Source organism: Sminthopsis crassicaudata, chromosome X (genome assembly GCF_048593235.1).
Source record: "Sminthopsis crassicaudata isolate SCR6 chromosome X, ASM4859323v1, whole genome shotgun sequence".
Taxonomy (NCBI): domain Eukaryota; kingdom Metazoa; phylum Chordata; class Mammalia; order Dasyuromorphia; family Dasyuridae; genus Sminthopsis; species Sminthopsis crassicaudata.
In genome coordinates, this window is record NC_133623.1 from 33,290,397 (window position 1) to 33,311,556 (window position 21,160).

The 21,160-nt window shown below is 39.5% G+C and overlaps 1 protein-coding gene across 6 annotated transcripts in view; it reads right to left on the reverse strand.

The window, feature by feature from the left end:
- The window catches only part of AFF2 (ALF transcription elongation factor 2), a 524,775-nt gene that overhangs the window by 76,783 nt on the left and 426,832 nt on the right, over nt 1-21,160 (reverse strand). For all 6 annotated transcript variants that reach the window (XM_074278090.1, XM_074278092.1, XM_074278094.1 and 3 more), the window contains one exon: nt 15,004-15,041. In XM_074278090.1, the coding sequence (XP_074134191.1) occupies nt 15,004-15,041 (38 nt within the window). The remainder of the gene's footprint in view (nt 1-15,003; nt 15,042-21,160) is intronic.

The window sequence follows — 21,160 nt, forward strand, 5'->3', positions numbered from 1 at the left end:
TGAAATGTGTTTCTAGTTTCTCCCTTGCTCGTCCTCCTTCCAAAGCAGCCTTTAGCAGAAGCATTAGTGGTATTATTAATAAATGACTATGTCCAAGGTCCCAATTCCTTTTCCTTCCAAAAACCTATTAGTTCTCTGGACAAATTGAAAAGCACAGGTCCCAGGTAGACTATAAAGAAAACGGCAGCATTACTCAAAGAGGTAGAGAAAAATAAAATGGTGATTAGCATGCGGAAGGAAGCTTTTATCCAATCCAGAGGGAAAAGTGATGCTACAAGGTGTGAGGATCTGGAATGGAAACGTAGCAGGGAAGATCTGGAGCTTCTGGGAGGCGAGCAGCCGAATGGATCCAGCTGCTTTTCAGAATCCAGGAAGAATCGCTAAGCTGTGATTTCTCAAGGACACCTGGGCTTGGAGTCTAAGAGATCATCCAAATTGATTCCCCAAGAAGCGTCTATATTTGGAACTAAAATCAAGGGCTACGAATTGAAATGGAGTACCAAGTTCAAAGTCTGGGAAAAAGAGGAAGAGGTCAGTGAGAGATGGCAGGGCACTGAGCTCTTCTGTGGGAACTCCAACCTAGTCCTATTGCCTACAACTGCATGCTCTGAGCTCTGTTCTTGGTGCTCTGTACAGGATGCCTTCAATTAGAAAGCATGGCTTTTATGAATACACCCACTTCTAATCACAGATTAGTCTGTATGTGAATTCCAGTCTCCAAACATTTATTACACACCAACTGTATACAAAGCACCCTGTGAGCACTGTAGATGCAAAGAGAGAAACTGCCTAGTGCCTGCTTCCAAGGAGACTGGGGATGGGGAAGACAACATGCCTCATAAGAGATGAGTCTGATAAAAGGTACAGTAGAATAGGGGCAGAGGAGGAAAGCCTGTTCTTCTGAACCAGACTATCAAACAGGTGGCCTACCACGTTCCTGAATTCAAACTTAAGTGGGAAAGATGTAACAAAGAGATAAAAACCCAACCTAGATAATGTTGATTCCCTGGCAGAGGTATTAAGAGCTTGTGATCTGCCTCAGGCCATCCAGCTGGGATGAGGCAAAGGCCAGGCTTGAATCAGCTTTTTCTCCATCAAGTCATGTTGTCTCAAACACAAACCATATACAAAGTCAACATAAAGTAATTTTGTGGGAGCTTGGTCAGGAAAGGCCACATGTTGGAGGTGGGGCAGTAAACAAATGTTGACTGGAGTATTGGATTTGGGAGCTGGAAGATCTAGCTTTGAAACTTGCCTCCCACACTCTAGTTGTAGAAGCCCAGTCAAATCACCTCTCTGTGCCTCAAGTAACTCCCTATGATTCCTGAACTAAGGCACAGATGACTGTTATGTGGGTCGGTGGCGTGAGCGCCCTTCCCGGGCACTGCCTTTCAAGACAAAATGACAGACGTGTCAGATCTGCAAAGAACATTCTAACGATAAAGAAAGAAGGATGAATGTCGACACGAGATTCATTCATTCCAATAATTCAGAAGTATAAAAATTTACAAGAAAAAGCATGGCACATGCCTATGGAAATAAGACTCCTTTTCACTATCTTTCCTTTTCTTTCTTTTTTTCTAGTAGGGTTAATATAGTAAGAGGCAGAGAGAAATGTGAAAGAAATACATAAAATACTCTGAAGGAAAACACCAAACTCCAGATAGTCTGAATGCTAAACATCACATAATTCCGTTTGCCATAAACTAATACTTGAAAAGCTTCATTTTCTCAGAGCATTGTTTTTAATAAATTGTGCCTGGCAAATATGGAAACGGTTTCAGTGGGGCCAGATGGCTTTCCCAGACTTGTTCAGGTCTAATTGCCAGACTCTGGGCCAACCAACACTGAAAAAGTTAAGGAAATAACATCTTCACTCTATTCGGTCTCTCGGGAATGTACAGGCCATGCCTGCTAGTTCGTACCCAACACGGCAATGCCATCAGTTTTCAAGAGAATAATTTATTCAACCTCCAAGCCAAAAGAAACGTACCAAGGGATAGAAAAAGCAGAAGGTAGTTGTGAAAAAAAAATTAAAATATGCTGAAAACCAGTGAAAGCATCAATGATGGGTTATCCAAGAATTTATGAGAAAGTGCTGGGATCCTTTGAGCCAACAGTATTTACAGTTGCCGCAATGAAAATTCTAATTTTGTGCTCTAATGAACACAAAACGACCCATACTCAACCTTGGCAAAACTTCTAATGACTGTGTAATTGAAGTGACTTTGTCATATTAAAGAGAACTCAGAAAATGGGAGGTAGATGCTAAGAGGTAAGAGTGCAGGTCAGGATTCCTGGAATATATGAGAGCCAAGCTTCCCCTTCTTTTCAAAGTAGGGGGCCATATTCACAAAGAGCAAGAAACCTAATTGAAAGCCAAAGCTCACTCCTCTATAAGATGTTCCAAGCTTTGGAAAAGGTGGTTATAGAGCTTTTATTTTAAAAATCAGAATAGATCGTGTTACAAATTGCTTTTGTTCCCAGTTTCTCCCAACACGATATAGTTACTATATCTGATTTCTCCTCACAACACTCTTGGGATGTAGAGAAGGGAAAAGAGCATAATTTTAGGTTTAGATACAGGGTTATTTAGGCATAGAAAGTGTGTTACCTGTTCAGTTTGTTAGAAAGTGATCTAGTGGCACGAGCAAAATGAAATTTCAAGCCCCTTGACGCCTCTGCTTAGGTTAACCAAAACTGCTGTGTGCTCTCTCTCTCCCCATAAATATATATATATATATATATATATATATATATATATATATCCACACACACACACACACACACACACATACATATACACATATATATGTATACCTATGTATAGTTAGTTCCCTTTCTTTTCTAATCACTCTTATTCTCACAATCTCCCTCTCTAGATCTCTCTGTAGGTTTTAGAGAAAGGAGCATAATGGGTAGTTGCCTCTCCTCATTCTACAGCTTCTTTTTTGCCACTTTAATAGCTGTTCTCATTAGCGGGCACCTCCCTCTCCCCACCTGTCTTCAGCTCCCTAGCTTTGGAATCTTTACCACCTCTTCTCTCCCTTCCTTTTGTCCTAATGGGTCTTCAGTGAACATTTTCTGTTGCCCAATCAACTCCTCTGAGTTCTCTCCCAGAGGGACACAGGAAATCCAGGCCCTCGAGAAGTTTCTCCCTCAGAGGAGTTCACAAAGGTGGATGCAGGGATGATTTCTGTCAAAGTAGTAACTGTCCTCTGACTCAGAGACTCCTTGAAAAGATGTTTTTAATGTCTGCCCAAGCTTATCTTGAGTGGCCCATTCTTTTTCATATAGGTAAGGGGCAAAGAATAGTTTCCTGCAGTTTGCTTTCTGACGCTGCTTAAACATGGCCATAGCATTCGATGTTACAGTAGTAACATCACCTGTACAGCAGCAGCAAATTCTATCAATAAATCAATCAACCAACATTTATTGAGCACCTATTATATAACATGTGCTGTGCTAATAAATAGTGAGGATAGCATGACTCAGAAGATAGGGTATCAAAATCCCCCCAACAGAAAAGACAGAGAGTGGCAAATTGCAAAATTCCTTGTTTTTGGATACTTAACATTGTTTGTGGCAATGAGCATCTCTTAAGCACTTGCTGTGTGCCAGGTACTGAGCTAAGCACTGGGAATACAAATACAAGCAGAAAGAAATAGAGGTCCTGTCCTGTAGGAATTTATATTCTAATTGGGGAAGGTAATATAGGAAAGGAAACAGTTTTAAAAGGGAGGACACACTCGTGGAAAGCGGGGAGGAGATGGCAGAAAAATCAGGAGCAAAGCCAAGAGAAGAGTAAAGTCATGATTGCCAGGACATTGCTTCAAAATGGAGCTTCTGAGAGGAACCAGTGGGAGTTGGAGGCATTAAGTGACAGGATCTTTTTCTTGAGCTCAGTACTAGCCTGCTCTAGCATTAGGCACCATTTTCTCCCTCTTACTCTTCATCTCAACCATCCATAGTCTTCTTCCTAGCTTTGCTTTATTATGCCACAATGAAGGGACAGTCTTGTACCTCAATCCTTCCACTCAGGGCCTGAATTCTGCTCAGTCTTAGTTCATGGAGTGCTATCCACAATCATGCCATTTAGGGGCTGGGAGATTTCCATTTCCCTTTTGGTTGCTGGCCATTTCCTTCTCTCTGATCATCTTTCAAAAAGAGAAGGAAATGGTGCTGACATAAAATATATTCACAAGAAAAGAGAACCCAAGAGTTGAAATATAAACCTGGGTAACTTGGGTTAAAATACATGTAATGGAAGAAAAAAAGGAAGGGTTGTTGTTGTTTGTTTGTTGTTGTTGTTGTTGTGTGTGTGTACATCCAATTATTGGGAAAGTGACGGATCAACTCTCTGCTGAACATCGTCCATTTGCCATGGAGATGGTGATCTGTGGCCCTTGGAGGCTCTGCTGATGACTGCTAATTTATGACAGCTAGCTAGCTTATTTGTATATTGCTGTTTGTATGCTGTCTCTGTCATGGGACTGACAGCTCCTTGAAAGGGACTGTATTTTGCCTTTCTTTGTATCCCCATTGCTCAGCACACACAGTGCTTGACAATAATAGGCACAATGTTTATTGACTGACTTGCAAAAGTTTCAGTTTGTGTTTATGAGGTTCCATGTGCATGAGGAAAGCTCACCAGAGGCAACAAGAACTTTGGGTTCCAATTTTTTAGAGTGCTATCATCTAGGCCATGGATTTTAATCAATTTCCAATATCATCCAAGCATTCTTTCCTATACACCTTTCTGCTAAGTAGCACTTCTGTACAATAACAATTGAACAGAGATCATGCAGTGCCTTCTGTATCAGCAAAGACAGTAAAAATAATGCTTAATGGATGTTGTGGTGGTGTTTTGGTTTTTTTTTTGTTGTTGTTGTTGTTTGTTTGTTTGACAAAGCAGTTGAGTTGAAGTTATTTGCTCAGGTTCACTCTTGCTAGTAAGTATCAAGTGTTTGACTGGATTTGAACTCGGGTTTTCCCAACTCCGGAACTGATGCTTTATCCACTGCATCACCTAAGCTGCCTTGGAGTCTGTATATTTCACATAAAGCCCTTCAATCCCTAACTGGGGCAAATAGCAAAGAACAGGCTATTAGATTTCACTAAATGCAGCACTTTGTTTTAGAGATTTATTTCATTTTATATTATATTCTAAATTCAGGGAATCTAGAAGCGTGACTTTTTTTTTAACTCTGGTAAAAATTGTTTCAAGGAACCAATTACAGACAACTTTTTACAATGCTATTTCACCTTCAAGACAAATCCAATTCAGCACAAAGTTTCATTATGAAGAAACTGTTACATGCGATGATACACTAGTTATTGAAAATTGAAATGAAGTGAGAGGAAGCTAACACCATCTTGTATGACATTCCACTTTCTTTGACTGACCAAAAAACTCACTATATCTCCATATCTCACTTATACCCACTGGGGACTGGGCTAAATCTCTGTTGCGAGATGGTTGCCTGATTACTAAATGCCAAGGGCTCAGCCATATATATGACATAGAGAGATCTATAGAGATATATAGCTCTATATCTATAGATGTTAGATACATATACCACATATTTCTGTGGTTAAAAATCTTTGTATAACTGATGCACACTGCAAATTGCTTCTCTTTATTTCTTTCAGTTAAATTAAATTAACATGATGTATAGTGCAAATTTAAAAAAAAAGGAATTAGCGATCAGAACAAATGAAGCAGTCAGTACAGGCTTACATTTTCTCTCTGCCTTATATAGTTAATTTGTTCTATAGCGCCTAAGTAGGTATTTGCATGTCCTCCTGAGGGGTAAAGGGCTTCCAGGGCACTTCTTGGGAGAGAATGGCTTCATCGAGGAGGCTGGACCGGAACCTTGTCCTCAGTTGCCTGAGAAGCTTGAGGGCTGGATGCCATTGGTCACTTGATTAGAGTTTATGCTGCTATTTTTTCTCCTTTCATGCATAAACAAACCTTTTGATTTTACTCACCAACTCACCTGTCTTCTTGAATCAAATCAGTTTTTAGTGCCTCTCCTCCAGCCTCTGCTGTCAATGTCACCCCAAAGTCATCAGTGCCCACTGAGGTATGACTTTTCTAATGGGCTCTTCTTCCTCCCTCCCAGAAGCTAAATATATTCTGTTTACAATATGCTCAGTTTCCACTTGACAGGGTCAGGAAGCCAGTGTACATTTCTGAATTTGGGTTTTCTAGTTAGCTGGACTGCCCCGTGTTGTCAAGATATCTCCATATTCCTTTTCTAATTAAAAAGGCCAACGAGCAGGAAATGTCTGATGGATGAGCCAGGGCTTACATCTGTAACATGAGAGTTTCATGACTCGAGTCTGAATGTACAAAAGGAAAAACAATTCTGCAGAAGCCTTTCTATAGTCACCAGGAACTGCCCTTCTCCTATAATTCTGGATATTCCAGGCAACATCTGCTAGGCACTAGAAGGAAAAATAAGGCAGAATGTCCCATCGTGATTATTAAAATATTTAATATTCATGTTCCGAAATGCCATTTGATTTACTGACTTGTTATCCAAAAAGTCCTCGAAAACATTCCATTTAAATTCCCCTAATATGACTATGTTTTCTATCCTATCAGAAGGGTTGCTAGTAAATTTACTGCTTGAATGAACAGACAAATTGGGAGCTGTACAGTCCTGGGCACTAGGGCACTTTCATCCCAAACTGCCTTTGTCCCTATCTGAAGTTTCCTCTAGAGTAGGATTCTCTTTCAGAAGTGATTTTCCAATAAAAATCAGTCTCTATTATCACAAGCACAGGAACAATCCCCGAGGGAGTATATCAGGCAATCCAACGCAGGGAAATGTTGTACTAGGCAAAATTAAAGTTATAGCAATTTTATTATTTCTGGGAACATATTCTCATATTCTCTCTCTTTTCTCTCTCTCTCTCTCTCTCTCTCTCTCTCTCTCTCTCTCTCTCTCTCTCTCTCTCTCTCTCTCTCTCTTTCTCTCTCTCTCTCTCTCTCTTCTCCTTTTGTATAGATAAATCTTAAGTAACCAAATTTTCATTGATAATATGCTATTCCAGAAAAAGTATGTGGAACAATATAGGGCTTTATTACTCTCCTGTGTTCAAGCAAGATTGACCGGCAACACAAAAACCAAAAGAGGCACACATACATTATAATACAAACAGAAAAGGCAATAATCCCAGAAGAAGTGGGTAAGAAAAACAATCTCCGAGACAACCCTTCCCAAAAAGCTCGAGCCAAAAATAACCCCAACTTTTGCAATTTCTTGCCACTGGATTTTGTGTTACCCCCTCAATGCCGCTGGAACAAAAAGCAACCTAAAACAATCCTATATCATAGTTTTTATCAAATGGACCTTAGAAGTCCACGGAGTCCAATCATTTCATTTCAGAGATGAAGAAGCTGAGGTCAAAAGAGGTGAAATTTCTTGCCCCAAATCATAAAGATAGTAAATGACAGGCTTAACACTTGAACTCGGGTCTTTGGTTCCCAAATCTAGTGATCTTTTCCACTGTGCAACCATCTTCTGTCAATCCAACAACAAAAACTCCCACAGTATTTTTGTTTTCTAATAGGAGCAGCCCCTCTTCATGCAAGACAAAAGTGAAGGAACAGATGTAGGGGAAGACATCTGAGCTCCCAGGTAATGACCTGATTTTTGTTTTTGGTGGAATTATGAAGCAGTATCTTTTTCTGAAAGTGGGAAAGGAGGCTGTGTTGTGGGAGGCTTGAGAAGGGGTGAAGAGTATTGTCAAGCTTACTGTAGCAAAGGGGAGAATTAATTGATAAGTGAGATATAAGTTTGAGGGTCTAGTGGAGATCATCTAACAATTTTACAGAGCGTCCAATCGTCTCCTTGATTTTCTTAAGTTCTATTCTGTAGCCCATGAAGATGAATGAAGATAGCTGATGGGGAGAGAGCAATCTAAGTTCGAGTTTTGGCAAGACACAATCAAGTGATAGGAAACAAGAGATTGTAATATAGAGTAGAGGTATCAAACACATGTCTGAGGGTGACCAGACCAGATCAAAACATAGGAATATCGAACAAGATAAGTACAAACAAAATAAAACGTAGATAATATTAACCTGTGGTTTTTCTAAGTCAATATGTGGCCTGCAGGGATCCTTTGGTATTGTTTAGTAGTCCCCATTTTTATTTGAATTTGACACTCCTCATGTAGAAGATGAACTAATTCACCAAGAAACTAATATAGGGAAGTGGGGAGATTGTAGCTAGTACATAATAATGGCTTTAACAGAAAGGGAGGAGGAGGAGGAGATGTCACACGGAGGACAAACAATAGGTTAGGGGCTCTAAAGCAGAGGTAAAGATAGAATGGTAAAAAGCTTCAGATCACATAATGGTGGTTTGGCTGATGTCTAGATTCCCTAAGATGGTGTCATCCATATGGAAGATCCTGGAGCACTGGAACACATGTGGACATTCTATGCTGGCCTACCACTCAGTTGATAATAGACTTTTCTCATGAGCTTTGTAGCTGGAATTGTCAGGATCTTTTAAATGGACTGAGTAGGCACCTGCTTGCATCTCAGAGTGAAGTACTTGGCTTTGTCCGTTTTGTCAAAAGTTTATAAATATTGCTTTATAATCCATCTTTAACTCCAACTTGCAAAAATAAACATCTTCATCATTGTTTTTGTTCATATTTGCTGCTCTCTTAATTAAAACTTCCTTAAGTTTTTGATAGAGCAATAGATTCCTTATTTTTATAAGGATATTGTATCATCAAATTAAAGCAACTTTTCCCCCCTAAGGGTTGATTTTCTGGATTTCTTGAAACGGTTTTGAAACATTACAGCGAATAGTCCATATCTAAGATTCCCTCCACTGATTCAAATCAGGAACTTATCTTTTAACTTCTAGTCTTAGTTGCCTGAATCACTGAACAGTTAAGTGACTTGCCCATGATAACACAACTAGTTTTTGTGAAATGCAAGGCTTAAGTTCAGGTCTTCCTCATCTTGAGGCCAGTCCTTTCCGATTGGAAATATTTAAAGAAAATTATGAGTATGCGTAACACATGTAAAATGTATGGGATTGCCTGTCACCTAGGGGAGGGAGTAGAGGGAGGGAGGGGATAATTTGGAAAAAATGATTACAAGGGATAATGTTATAAAAAAAATTACTCATACATATATACTGTCAAAAATTTATAATAAAGTGACTTTGTTTTCAATTAAAAAAAAAAAAGAAAATTATGAGTATGCTTGTTGCATGCCAAATTGCACGAGGGGTGATGGCAAATTTGAGAGCTGAGTTATCAGAAAAAGCTTGTGGGATTTACCCTTAAGCCCTTTACCTTACTATGGCGGGGGAAAATAACATTAAAAAGGGGAAAGGCTATGGTTGTCCCCTGTAGCCAAATCAATTTCCTTTCTTTAGAATTATCGGATTTCTTATTTCCTGAGAATTTTTCTGAAAAGACATCTCTCAGTTAATGACATCATAAGCCTGGCTGCCTTCCCACAGTGCTATCAATGAAGAGATCTCTGTTTTCATCCTGCTGCTTAGCATGGCATTTCTTCGAAAGCCAAAATGTTAATGCCCCTCTCAAGGTGTCTGTTTAACTGAGTCTTGGCAAATTAGAATAGAGGATCCTTGTGAGTAGAAGTTGTTTCATTCATTTTGATTTGTGTCTCCATTGCCTAGTACTAAGCACCTGGCACACAGTGAGTGGGTGATTCATAAATATTTGTTGATTAATTAACTGATAAAAAAGCTGGCTTCCTTTAAGTATAGAAAGGTCTCATTCAATCATGTAGCCTGATCTTGAGTGAGCTTAGTATAATTTGGCAGTGCGCTAGGGAGTGACCTGACTGAAAACTACTTCTCAGTGAAGACTAATTCTGTTCTCTATGACTCCTTAAGTGCTTGGATCCTTGATGCTAGGGCTGAGATTGGAGAGCTAAGTGAGATAGAGAGATCAATAGGTAGGTAGGGAGTTAAGCCTATCCATCTATATATCTCTTATATAAGTAAAACCACATGATTTTAAAGCAGTGAACCTAGGGTTATTATCAAAAGCGATGAGATGAATCAAATGAAGAAATACAACAAGCTTTGGGTCAGGGTAAGAGATACTTAAGGGTACCTATCTTACAGGGTAAGAGGTACTTAACATTTGGCTGAGTAAACGACCAAGTCACTTCATCTCTTTGGGTCTCAGTTTCCTAATCTACCAAATTAGGGAGTGGATCTAGATGGCTTCTAAAAGCCCTTCCTTGCCTGCCATTCTTTCTCTCTACTTCCACCTTCCATTTCTACCTCTATTAAGAAGGGGCAGCCTTCTTTCAAAATTAAACCTGGCCAGCATTCCAGTTTCCAGCACTTATGGAGGTCAGACTGTGTTTCATTCTGGATGACTTTTAAATTGGAAGAAAAGCTTGTCTTAAGCTGAGAAAAATATCACCACCACTATTTTTGGTCAAATAGGTGAGAAAAGTCTCGTTAGGGATAGAAAGGATGTTTATAGGCAATTTGTTAGTGTTTTGTGAATTGTGGCAAAGGGGGCTGGAGCCACTTGCATCCAAGTATTAATTGTCTTGACAACATTCTAATAAGTACTATTTATTTTTTTATGAAACCAATTGGAGAAAGTTCACATTGCTTTCAAAAGCCAGACAAGATAAGAGACTCAGGATTGTAGAGGGGAAAAGCCAACTTAACAGCTAGAATCAATAAAAACAATTCTATGTCCCAAGTTAGGGATTTCCTTTAATTATGCCCCCCCTTCTTTCTCCAAGAATTGGGTTTGAATGGGGACTCCAAGTCTAAAGAGATTGAATCTATACGTAACATGGCAGTCGTGTCTCATGAAAAACACTCACACCTCAAATCTCTTCTTAGCAATGGAGATTATTTTAGAATATAAGATACGAAAAACAAAACACAAACATTTTTCCAGAGATGCAAGCTTTTACAAAGACGAGTTTCTAGCATTTTAACAAAATCTTTTTATGCATTAAGGAGAGTGAGCTGTTGGGGCCCCTCTATCTATAATATCTATGGGCTTCATAAAATCCCCTTTCTTGCCTGATGCCTTTTTGTATGCTACTCCATTTTCTCTTTTGAATCACTGGAGTGAAGAACTGGAAAGGACCTCAGCATTTTAATATCTTTAAAAGAAACTGAGGACCATAGAGACGAGATGATCTACCCAATTTGCTCCCAAGTAGCTGAGGTAGATAGGATTTTGACTCAGTTTCTCTGACTACAACTATACTACCCTTGTTATCCTATGTTATCTGCACAAGCATATTAACACAGTAGACTCTGCTAATGAGCTTCCTGTACCCTAGTCATTTTATTGCTGCCATATGCTTTTTATCAAGGTTATAACAGAATAATTTGGAAGGCGAGGAATAAAATTCAAAAAATTCAAAATTCTACTTATCCATTTAAAATCAGTTATGTTAAGACAAACTTTTAATAGTAGTTTAAACACAACTTCAGACAATTCTCCCCAAAAGGCTAGTCGCCCATATAATTTGAGTAGCTCAGTTACCTCCTCAATTGTGGAAGCTCAGGGTGGAAAGGGACCTTAAGGAACATGTAACACAATGAACTCCCTTATGGAGGGATATTGACTACAACCCACTATTTGCCCGCTGTGAGAATTCACATGAAGGTTCTCTCTATGTGATATGGGAATCAAATTATTTTCATGGAAAGAAGAGAAATAGATTTTGAGGACTTTCTAGCACTCCTAAGTTCTTCTATGCCATCACTGAACTAGAGCGTTGTACAGGAGCTAAAGTCACTGTTTTTAGAAGCAAATGAGAGATTTTGAAGTTGAATGAGTCCGGATGTGAGGGTGGGAAAGATGAAGACTGTGTCAGTAAAGTACAAAAACAAGGGACAATATGACACTCATGACAACTGAAGATATTTAAAAGATGTCGAACTCGTTTCAAGTCAACTCAACCGATTAGGGCAGGGCTTTCAGAGAAAAGCAAATCATCTTTGCAGAAGTGCACTAGCAGATAAGGCTTAATAGCAGAAATTAATCTTTTAGCATCTAGGCTAGGTCCCCTATAGTAAAAGAAATCACTAATCTTTTAGGCCTTGTTTTCTCAGTGGAGGCTACCGATAATAGGAGAAGTAAGGAATATTAAAATTCAAGCAAAATTCTCTTTGACATTTTAAGAGTCAGGGATGCTTTGACATGAAAGTTGGGGCTAAATTCTGAAACAAGGAAAATTCCTATACATTTCCAAAGACCTTGGGAAGCAATTAAGTACATATCTACTGTTTTGATTTTTACCCCCTGAAAGAATATTAAATGTTTTAGGGTCAAATCCGTAGCACAGATACATTCTGTGTCGACCTTTGCTACATCTATATGTATATATAGGTATAAACATACCTTTACATTATTTTAAATAGACAACCACATGTTGAATGATCATCTAAGGTTAAGGAGAGAAGTTGAAATTAAAGATCTGCAAATAAAGTGGAACAAGGAGGTGGGAAAAGGTAGCCTTTCCTGGCACGTCAAACACACACCGAAAGAGTGGGAACAGAGTCTTTGGGCAGCCATTGGGCTACCTTGAAATTAACCCTTGGTTAAATAGCAACTTAAATGAATAAGATCCTTTGTCCTCTTTAGTCGGTTTGCTGGTTTTTAATGGACGCAAAGAAAATGGGCTAAGCAAGTAAAGCGAGGCTCTTCTGGAGTAATTCACATCCATTGCCCTTTCCTAATCTAATGACAGTACTTAATACAAATGCATATTTGTGATATTCACTGATCTGCATTCCAATTTCCAGTTGGAGCCAAACAATTTCTGCTTCTCTAGTGCCAGATACAAACATTGAACATTGTATATTCAAAGAAAGCGACCCCTGGAGACCTAGGCGGGATCCTTTGCTCTGGGAATAGCATCACAAAGCCATTGGTTAGGAGCACGCTCATGAAACTAAATGATAAGTGTGAAGGGAGAAGACTTTGGGGCTGTGGTCCATCGCCTGCTACCTTCTTGGGTGGGAGGCAGGCCCTCACTGGGATAAGCCCCCTTCATTTGTGGATTGGACTCAAATTAACTTGAGCGAGAGGGCTCAATCACCCTTCTAAAATTGATAACGCCTTCTTCTGGGGGAGCTCCACATTCTTTGGAAGGGGCCAAATCTAGGTATAGTTGTAGCCTGAGAGACATACTTTTAGAGGACCAAGGGACTTCTAATTGCTGAGTTTGTTTCAGAGTCACCTATAATAGCACAGAAAGTAGAAGTAGTGCTTAATCTGGCCTCTAGAACCTTTCTTGCCATAAGCATCAGTGGTGATGTGGGACCAACTACCTGGAGACTGAGCATCTGTTAATTCACCAATAAAGCATCAAGGATTTTCCCTTGCTGTCAAATTGGACCCATGTAGTCATGACTTACTTCCAGGGCTCAAGTCTCTTATGATTCTCTGATGGAATGGCCCAAGTGGTGAGTTGCTAACATGACCCCAAGCGCAAGAGAGTGCAAAGCCCCACTGAGCTCAATAGCTTTTTAAACTGGAGGACAACTCCAAACTCCCAGAAGCTGGTTTTGACTTGGGTCTGTTACCGAACAGATTTAAAAACCAACTAAGGCATCCAAAAAATCTCAAAAATTCTACATTATATTATTGATCCTTCAGGCAATTCCCATCTCACTGTGTGCCTTCCCCTACACCTGACCCCTAATCTACTTTTTTCCTCATTGTTATAGTCCTGAACTTGCTGGATACTCCATGAAATCTTTCTCATGAATAAACACAGCCATTACAAACACACACATATTTGTAGAAACCAGTTCTAGCAATAAGTGAAAAGAAAATTGCTGCCACCTTCATTGTAGGTTAGGAGAGTTCTATGTGAAGAAAATGGTAGGGTACTGAGACATGGATATGAGGCTCCCCTGGGACCTAGGTTGGCTCTGGGCTTTGAAGGGGTTTCTATTGTAATGGGAATAGATCTGTCTCTGGCTCACACTCTCACGAGGGAGGGTTCAGTTGGGAGATGGCCAGACAGGGTTAGTGGTACACTGTGACTATGGGAAAGTGGAACACTAACGAGCCCACCCAGAGATCAACCTCATTAGTGTCATGCTCCAAACCACTGAGCTAACTGACCACAGGACTACAGTATTGACCCTCTACTCTCCATGAATGTGCAACTCCTGGGGACATGATATCGCTCAAGATGTAATAACACAGTAACGAGACTGGTTCCTTCCTTTGGAAATGAAACAGCTTTCCAAATTCGTCCAATGGAGGAACACTGAAATCAGATGCCACATCAACCAAAATGATTAATGCTCAACCATCTCTTTGACTGAAAAAAGCCTTTCTTCTGGAGATACACACCAGATGTCTAGAAAGTACCGTAATGAAATGAGTGCTGTGCCACCGCCTTCCAACTGAACAATATTTCAGAAAATGCCCTGGAAATTGGCCCCGGCTAGCTCACCTTTCAGAAATTCAGAAATCAGCAGCACGAAAAGAAAAAGAGAATTTTCTGAGCTTTTCATCATGAGAGCAGAGAGGCCTAGGCACATAAGGTAGGTGCAAAACATTCCCACGTGGCCAGAAAGCATTTGGCACACTTTCAGTGATTTCCCTCTCTGTCAGATCTTTCTAAGGCTTGCAATTAAAAATGTAATCTTTTTAGCATGTGCAAAGCCCGCAAGGCCAGAAGTACTATTTGTCTAAAATGATTATAATATTATTTGGCAGCAATTCATAGAATGCACATATTAATTTATGTAAACTGAGCACAACTTAGGGCATTTGCTCATCAGGGATATGGGGAAAACCAAAGCAGGCCCCTGCTGATTAAGAGAATTTTTTATGGCCATAATTCAGGATTAAATCAAACTCCAGTGCCTGCCTGCCTGCCTTCCGTTCCCCTCTCTCTCTCCCTCCCTCCCTCACACACACAATTATTTTTCTTTTCATGGACAACGTTTAAGTTGAAATATCCAACTGATATCAAAAGGAACTTACTTTGAAGGAACGTCCGTGGCTTTTGCCTTTTCCATGTCCTGTGAATGAAAGAAAAAAAAATGCAATTAAGCAACATTAATAGGTATGATCTTCTAAATGATTGCCAAGATAATCTATGATATCAGAACGCTTCCCAGCACCATACTAAATGAACCGAAGCAGGCTGCCTCAGGAAACTAGAGCTGGAAACAAAAAACAAATTCATCTCTTGAAGGGAATGTTGTCACCTGTGCCAGGTTTGCTTCCAGACGCTGACGTGACAGCACATGGCTGCATCTTGAATTCAGCAGGAATCCCACAAGTGTAAAGTGAAAAATACTACTTAGATTATAATCTTTCTCATGTGCATTTCTTCATTCTAGCATCTATGAATGTGACTTAAAAAAATAGAGGCAGGAGGCGGCTCACCCAGAATCCTTCTTGCATTTTGAGGTGGATGACATGAATCCACTAAGCTGAACACCATCACAGATCCCTGCTGTGACCACCAGCCACCATAATCCCTACCCCCACCCCGTGACTCGGTCCAAAGGAAATTTGTTGCTAAATTGTTTTTTATTGGCCAACACCACAAAAGGGCAAAGGATGGTCAAAAGCTCAGATCAATTTATACTTATGAAGCCTTTGAGAAAACAGAGCTCGAATCATCTAAATGAGTCAATCTCTGGGCCTCTTGAACCTGCACCAGCTTGGACATGGAGCCTGGGTTCCAGTTTATTGCTGAATCCATTGATTTGTGTACAGTCCATTTATCATTCATGAAAAGAGCTAGTGATCTTCACAGTATATTAGAAGAAACAACTCAGATCATCTGTCAACGGCCCTCTTATTTCTGTTTTCCTCTCCACAGGGATTTCATCTCCTTCGATTCTTGTTGAATTAAAATGTTGCTAAGCAACACAGCTGGGGGCACTGATGGTAGAATGGTTACAGTCTACCAAAGTGTTTAAACACCTGGAGGTTTTTAGGGATGATTTCCCCTCCCCCATTTCTATAGCATAATTATGGCATCAGAAACAAACTCAGAGATTTCTAGAATGCATTTAAGCTAAATAAATCATAGTAATAGAAAGGGAAGCTGGAAAAAAGGAGGAGAATATAAAGCTGTGTCCTTTTACGGTGTCCAAGTAGCAGTATTAGTTTCATAAAGACTTTGCAGGAGGGGAAAGGGTGATGGAGAAGGGAGATGAGGAATGTAGGGAAGACCAGAGACATGGAGAAGAAAAAAGTAAATTTGTAACAGGGATTGTATGGTATGCAATAGAACATTAGAATATGGAATACATATTCTTGTTCAATAACTTCATCCTTCTGAACCTAATTTCAATCTGTCATATTTTGATTTTGGAATCCCACTTCTTGTCTGATGAAATTTGCATTCTGTTGCTAAAGAAAAAAAGTACCTGTTATTCTTGGACTAGGCTAGAAGTCAAGAACTATACGTCAATCATTTGTCCGTGTCTAAAATTTGGCAACTGCTAAAATGGCAAGAAGGCAAGCAGAAGATCTAACAGGCTAAAATAAAGAAACAGACCACCTCTCTTTGGCTCTTGTAACACCTGAAATTTAGTGACATAATCATGGTGGAGAGGGAATCGCTAATTCACATTGCTTCTCAAAGTATGTATCTCTGCTATTGTAGTTGATCTTCCAGATCTGCCAAATGATGATAGCAAAGGAAGAGCAGGAAGGATACTGGGCAACAAATCTATCAATCTGTTCATGCTCTAAAGCTTTTCCACCCATCCGCAGACCTCCTTTCTCTCACGTGCTGATCCTGCCTAGAGGGAAATGGTTTGGGGTAGCAGGCCACAGAAAGATAATTGGGGAAGCACTGAGACCAAACCTTTCCTAGCTCCTCAAAATTGTGAAAGCAGCTGGCTTTTCCTCATTTTTTTCTTCCAACAATTCAGGTTACTAAAATGGCACTAGATTCAGGAGTGTGTTCCATTTCTTTTAGAACAGAGCGAATGCATCATTGTGAGTATGCCCAGTGACAGAAGAATCAAAGAGGGGCCAGTGAAGAACTGGGGCTTTGATTAAGAAACGTAGCATTTGAAAATGCTATCTGTGCATCAAGCCAGCCAATTTGAGCTAATTATTTCCCTATGATCAGGAGGAATACAGTTGTGTTTTGGGCAGGTCCCTTTGAAATGTAGTCTTTTATGAAATCATTACAGGAAAATATTTCCTTCAAATGACTTTTTTTTCCTGGGTTGCTATTGACTCAGATTGTCTCAGTCAAGTCATTCCCTTTGCTTTAGTAATTAACTTTCATCGGTTTGAAATTCACAGCTCGAGTCAAAGGTGTTTCGAACTGTTCTTCTCAAATCTCTCTCTGCCCATCCCTTTTATCCTCATGAAAAAGAACGACTGTACTGAGTTCATCCAGCATGCAGTTAGCTTTTGTCCCCGTTTAAAAATACTTGATTTGATATCTTTTGTTTTTACAATGCTTAGATGACTCCCTGTATTTCTTTCTCTCTCAGAGAGATAACAAAGGATTTTTTAAAGGAAAAAATGCAGTAAAATCCTTTCTTTCACACACACAGCACACACACACACACACACACATACACACACACATGCACACATACACGTGTGCACACACACACACACACACACCCCTACACACCTTTTGCTATTATGTTCCATACCCAAGGATGTCCACTTCTGCAAAGCAGGTGGGGGGAGAGAAGGAGAGGATATAGTTTCTTCTCATTTTCTGTGCTTTGGGACCAAGTTCATTAACTCAGAATATTCAGTTTTGACTGTTTTCTGGTATTCCTTCCATCTCCATTATTGTAGTCCTTGTCTATATTATTTCCCTGCCTCTGTTTACTTCTGTTTTCATCAGTTCATGCTTCTCTAGATTTAGTATATTTCTTGTTTCTTATAGCATCGTCTCATAACATTACATTCCCATATCAGTTTGGCCAGATGAATACCTAGGTAAGATGCAAGTTGCTTATTACTACCAAGTGCTGCCATAAATATTTTGGCCAGTGTGAGACTTTCTTTTTGACAGTGATTTGCTTGGGGTATACACCTAGAAGTGAGATCTCTAAGCCAAAGGGGAGGGACATTTATGGTACTTTCTTAAGATAATACCAAGTTGCTCTGAGAATAGCTTTGCTAATTCACAGCTCCACCCACAATGCATTAGTGTGCTTGTATTTATACCACCCATCCAATACTATTCTCATCTTTTATTATTTTTACCAATTTTATATTCATGGGGAGATACCTTAGCATTGCTTGGATCTGGATTTCTCTTACTATTAGTAACCTGGGGCACTCTTTCTTATAGTTGTTAATAACTTATATTTCTTTTGAGATATCTTATATTTTTTAAGAGTTAAGTGATTGCACAAATGTGAATGAAAATCTTTTTTTTTCCAAATAGATTATTTTTGTATAATTTTTATGTAGCCTTAAATGGCCAAAACTTTTCTGTTGAAATGTAAAGATGAGGAGATTCACTTCCCAAAAGGACCGGTATTGAGCAGACAGTTCCACACGGCAGATATGTGACCCAGGATGGGAGAGAGATCACAATTAAATGAAATTATGTGCTATAGCATCGTGTGATTCAGTAAAAAGGGGACATATTGGGAATGCAGCTAATTGTGAGTTTAAAAACACGCATTACAGTAATTTAAACAGATTGGAAAATGTAGGTGAGGTAATTATGCTACTTTAATTTGTAATTTCTGGGTTTTGGTAACTTCTATCCTCCTTACAGAGGCTGTGAAGTGGCTCTTCTACGAGGGCGGTGTTCTCTACTGTTGAAAAGAGTCCCAACCACATCAATGTACTAAATAATTCTCCTGAATTTTATGCTGTTCTCCTAAAATTATACTTAAACTGGATAAACTGAAAGCTCAAGGATAAGACTGCATTAGAGAAGAAAGTGAAATGGGTAAGAAGCTACAAATCACTCGCTTTCTTTATGGGGTTGAGCATGTATATATGTATGATCAAATAAAATATACCAGATTATGAAACATACCAAAAGATCACAGCTACATGAAATGACGATGAATCTAAAGTGACCATTACTTCAAGGAGAAATATAAGCATCTCCCCTTATTCTCCATACCAATATTCGCTTTACAATGACCATGTCTCTGACAGCTCCTCCTTGTGGTAAGTCTTCCTCTTATTTTACAGCTAGATGGTATAGTGGATAAAGAGTGCTGGGTCTGGAGTTAGGAAGACTGGACAATCTATTCATAAACATAGGCGATTGTGCTGAGCCCTTGGCTAAGCACAAAGATACAAAGACAAAATTAAATGACCGCTACTTCATTGGAGCTGACATTTTACTGTGAGATATTCTGATGATACTTATAAAGTAGCAACAAGGTAACCTTAGAAGGTATGAGCAGGTTGGAAAGGAAACCAAGAAATGCCTCCTTTAGGAGGCAGGGGAGAAAAGAGAATTACAGGAATTGGGGATGACCAGTGAAAAGACAGGATGATGAAGATGGAAGATAGATGTATAGGGAAGAGCAAGAACAGTTCTTGGCTACACTATAAAATGCATGAAAGGGGAGTAAAGCTTGTGAAGGGCTTTAAGAATTCCAAATGGAAGAATTTATATTATATTACAGAGATAATAGGAGCCCCTGAAGCTTATTGAGAAGGGGAGTGATGTTAGACGTGTACTTTAGGGATATTACTTTAGCAGTTGTGTGAAGGATAGATAGTGAAGGGAGAAGAAATGGTGTCAATATAGAAGCAACAAAATCTGGCGACCGATTGTGTACTGGGGGTGAGGATGGTGGGGGAGTGTAAAAAAGTCAAGAATGGCTCCCAGATTGCAAATGAGGGTGACTGGAAGGATGGTAGTATCCTTGACAGAAAGAGGGAAGTATGGCAAAAGAGAGGATTGGGATGTAGATCTACTTTGAAATGCTGAGTTTGAGATGTCTACTGGATGTCCAGTTAGAAACATCCAACAAACATTTGTGGATATTGGACTAAAAGCTCAGTGGAAAGAGCAGAGAAGGATATCTAGATCCGAGAAAGATTTCCATAGAAATGATAATTGAACCCATCCAAAAGATGAGATCATCAATTACAAATATAGACGAAAAAAAAAGAAGGCAGCCCAAGACAGAGTCTAATAAAACTATCATGGAACACAAGGCCACAAGCAGATCACTGCGGTATTAGACGAGAATCTTCCCTCCAAAGGAACCCATTCATGACTACTCTAGGTTTAGTCACCCAATTCTGAACCCCAATGTACTAACTTATAGCATGCTACATCCTCTCCATTAGGATAGCATTCTGCCTGAAATCCAGTCATGAAAAAAGGTAATAGAAAATCCAGCCATGACAATTTCCTGCTTGATCAGTCTCTTTCCTGAGTGAAAGAAGGAAACAGAGGTAGACTGGCAGGCCCCACTAATGATGGATTCCAGATTTTCTACCTGTGTGTTTACTTCTTTTTTATGGTCTTCAGGTTGTTCATCTATAAACTGAGAAGGCTGGAGTAGATGATCTCTATCATCCTTGTCTGATTGAAATCCTATGATCCTGATTGGTACAGTTGCAAACACAGAATAGGGCTTGAGTCACACTTCATTACACCAACCATAAAACTGTCCAGCCTTCACAGGCAAAACCAATGACAGCAGCAACATCTCCTGTCCAATGAATCTATCTCATTGATTGCATGCCCACCAGATTCTTCTAATCATCAAGGCACTTGAAAACTTAATCTATAACTATGGGACCTTTATCAGGTTAATTTTAAAGGTAGTGGAAGCTCACTTAATAGTGCTCTGATTTCTTAAGTGGGATGCTAATACATCAGATACATGACCTCTATAAAATTTCAATAGTGGTTTAGGATCTTAAGAATTAATCCCTGTTTATATCCAGATTTAAAGAATTATCCATCTCTCCCCTTCTGGGAGATTTCAGACGCAATAAATACGATGCAATTTCATTCTTTTGCGAAATTACAGAAAGACTCAAAGGAGATAACTATGTTTTCTTTGTGGTAAGATTATCAAGGTGAGTGCTGAGATGGCCTGGAGATATTCTAAATCCTAAACTTATTTCACAAGTCAGTTTGTTTGGGTATTGCTTTTTTCCCCCTAGTCATAATATTACTCCTGTCAGTCACACATAGATGTGATTT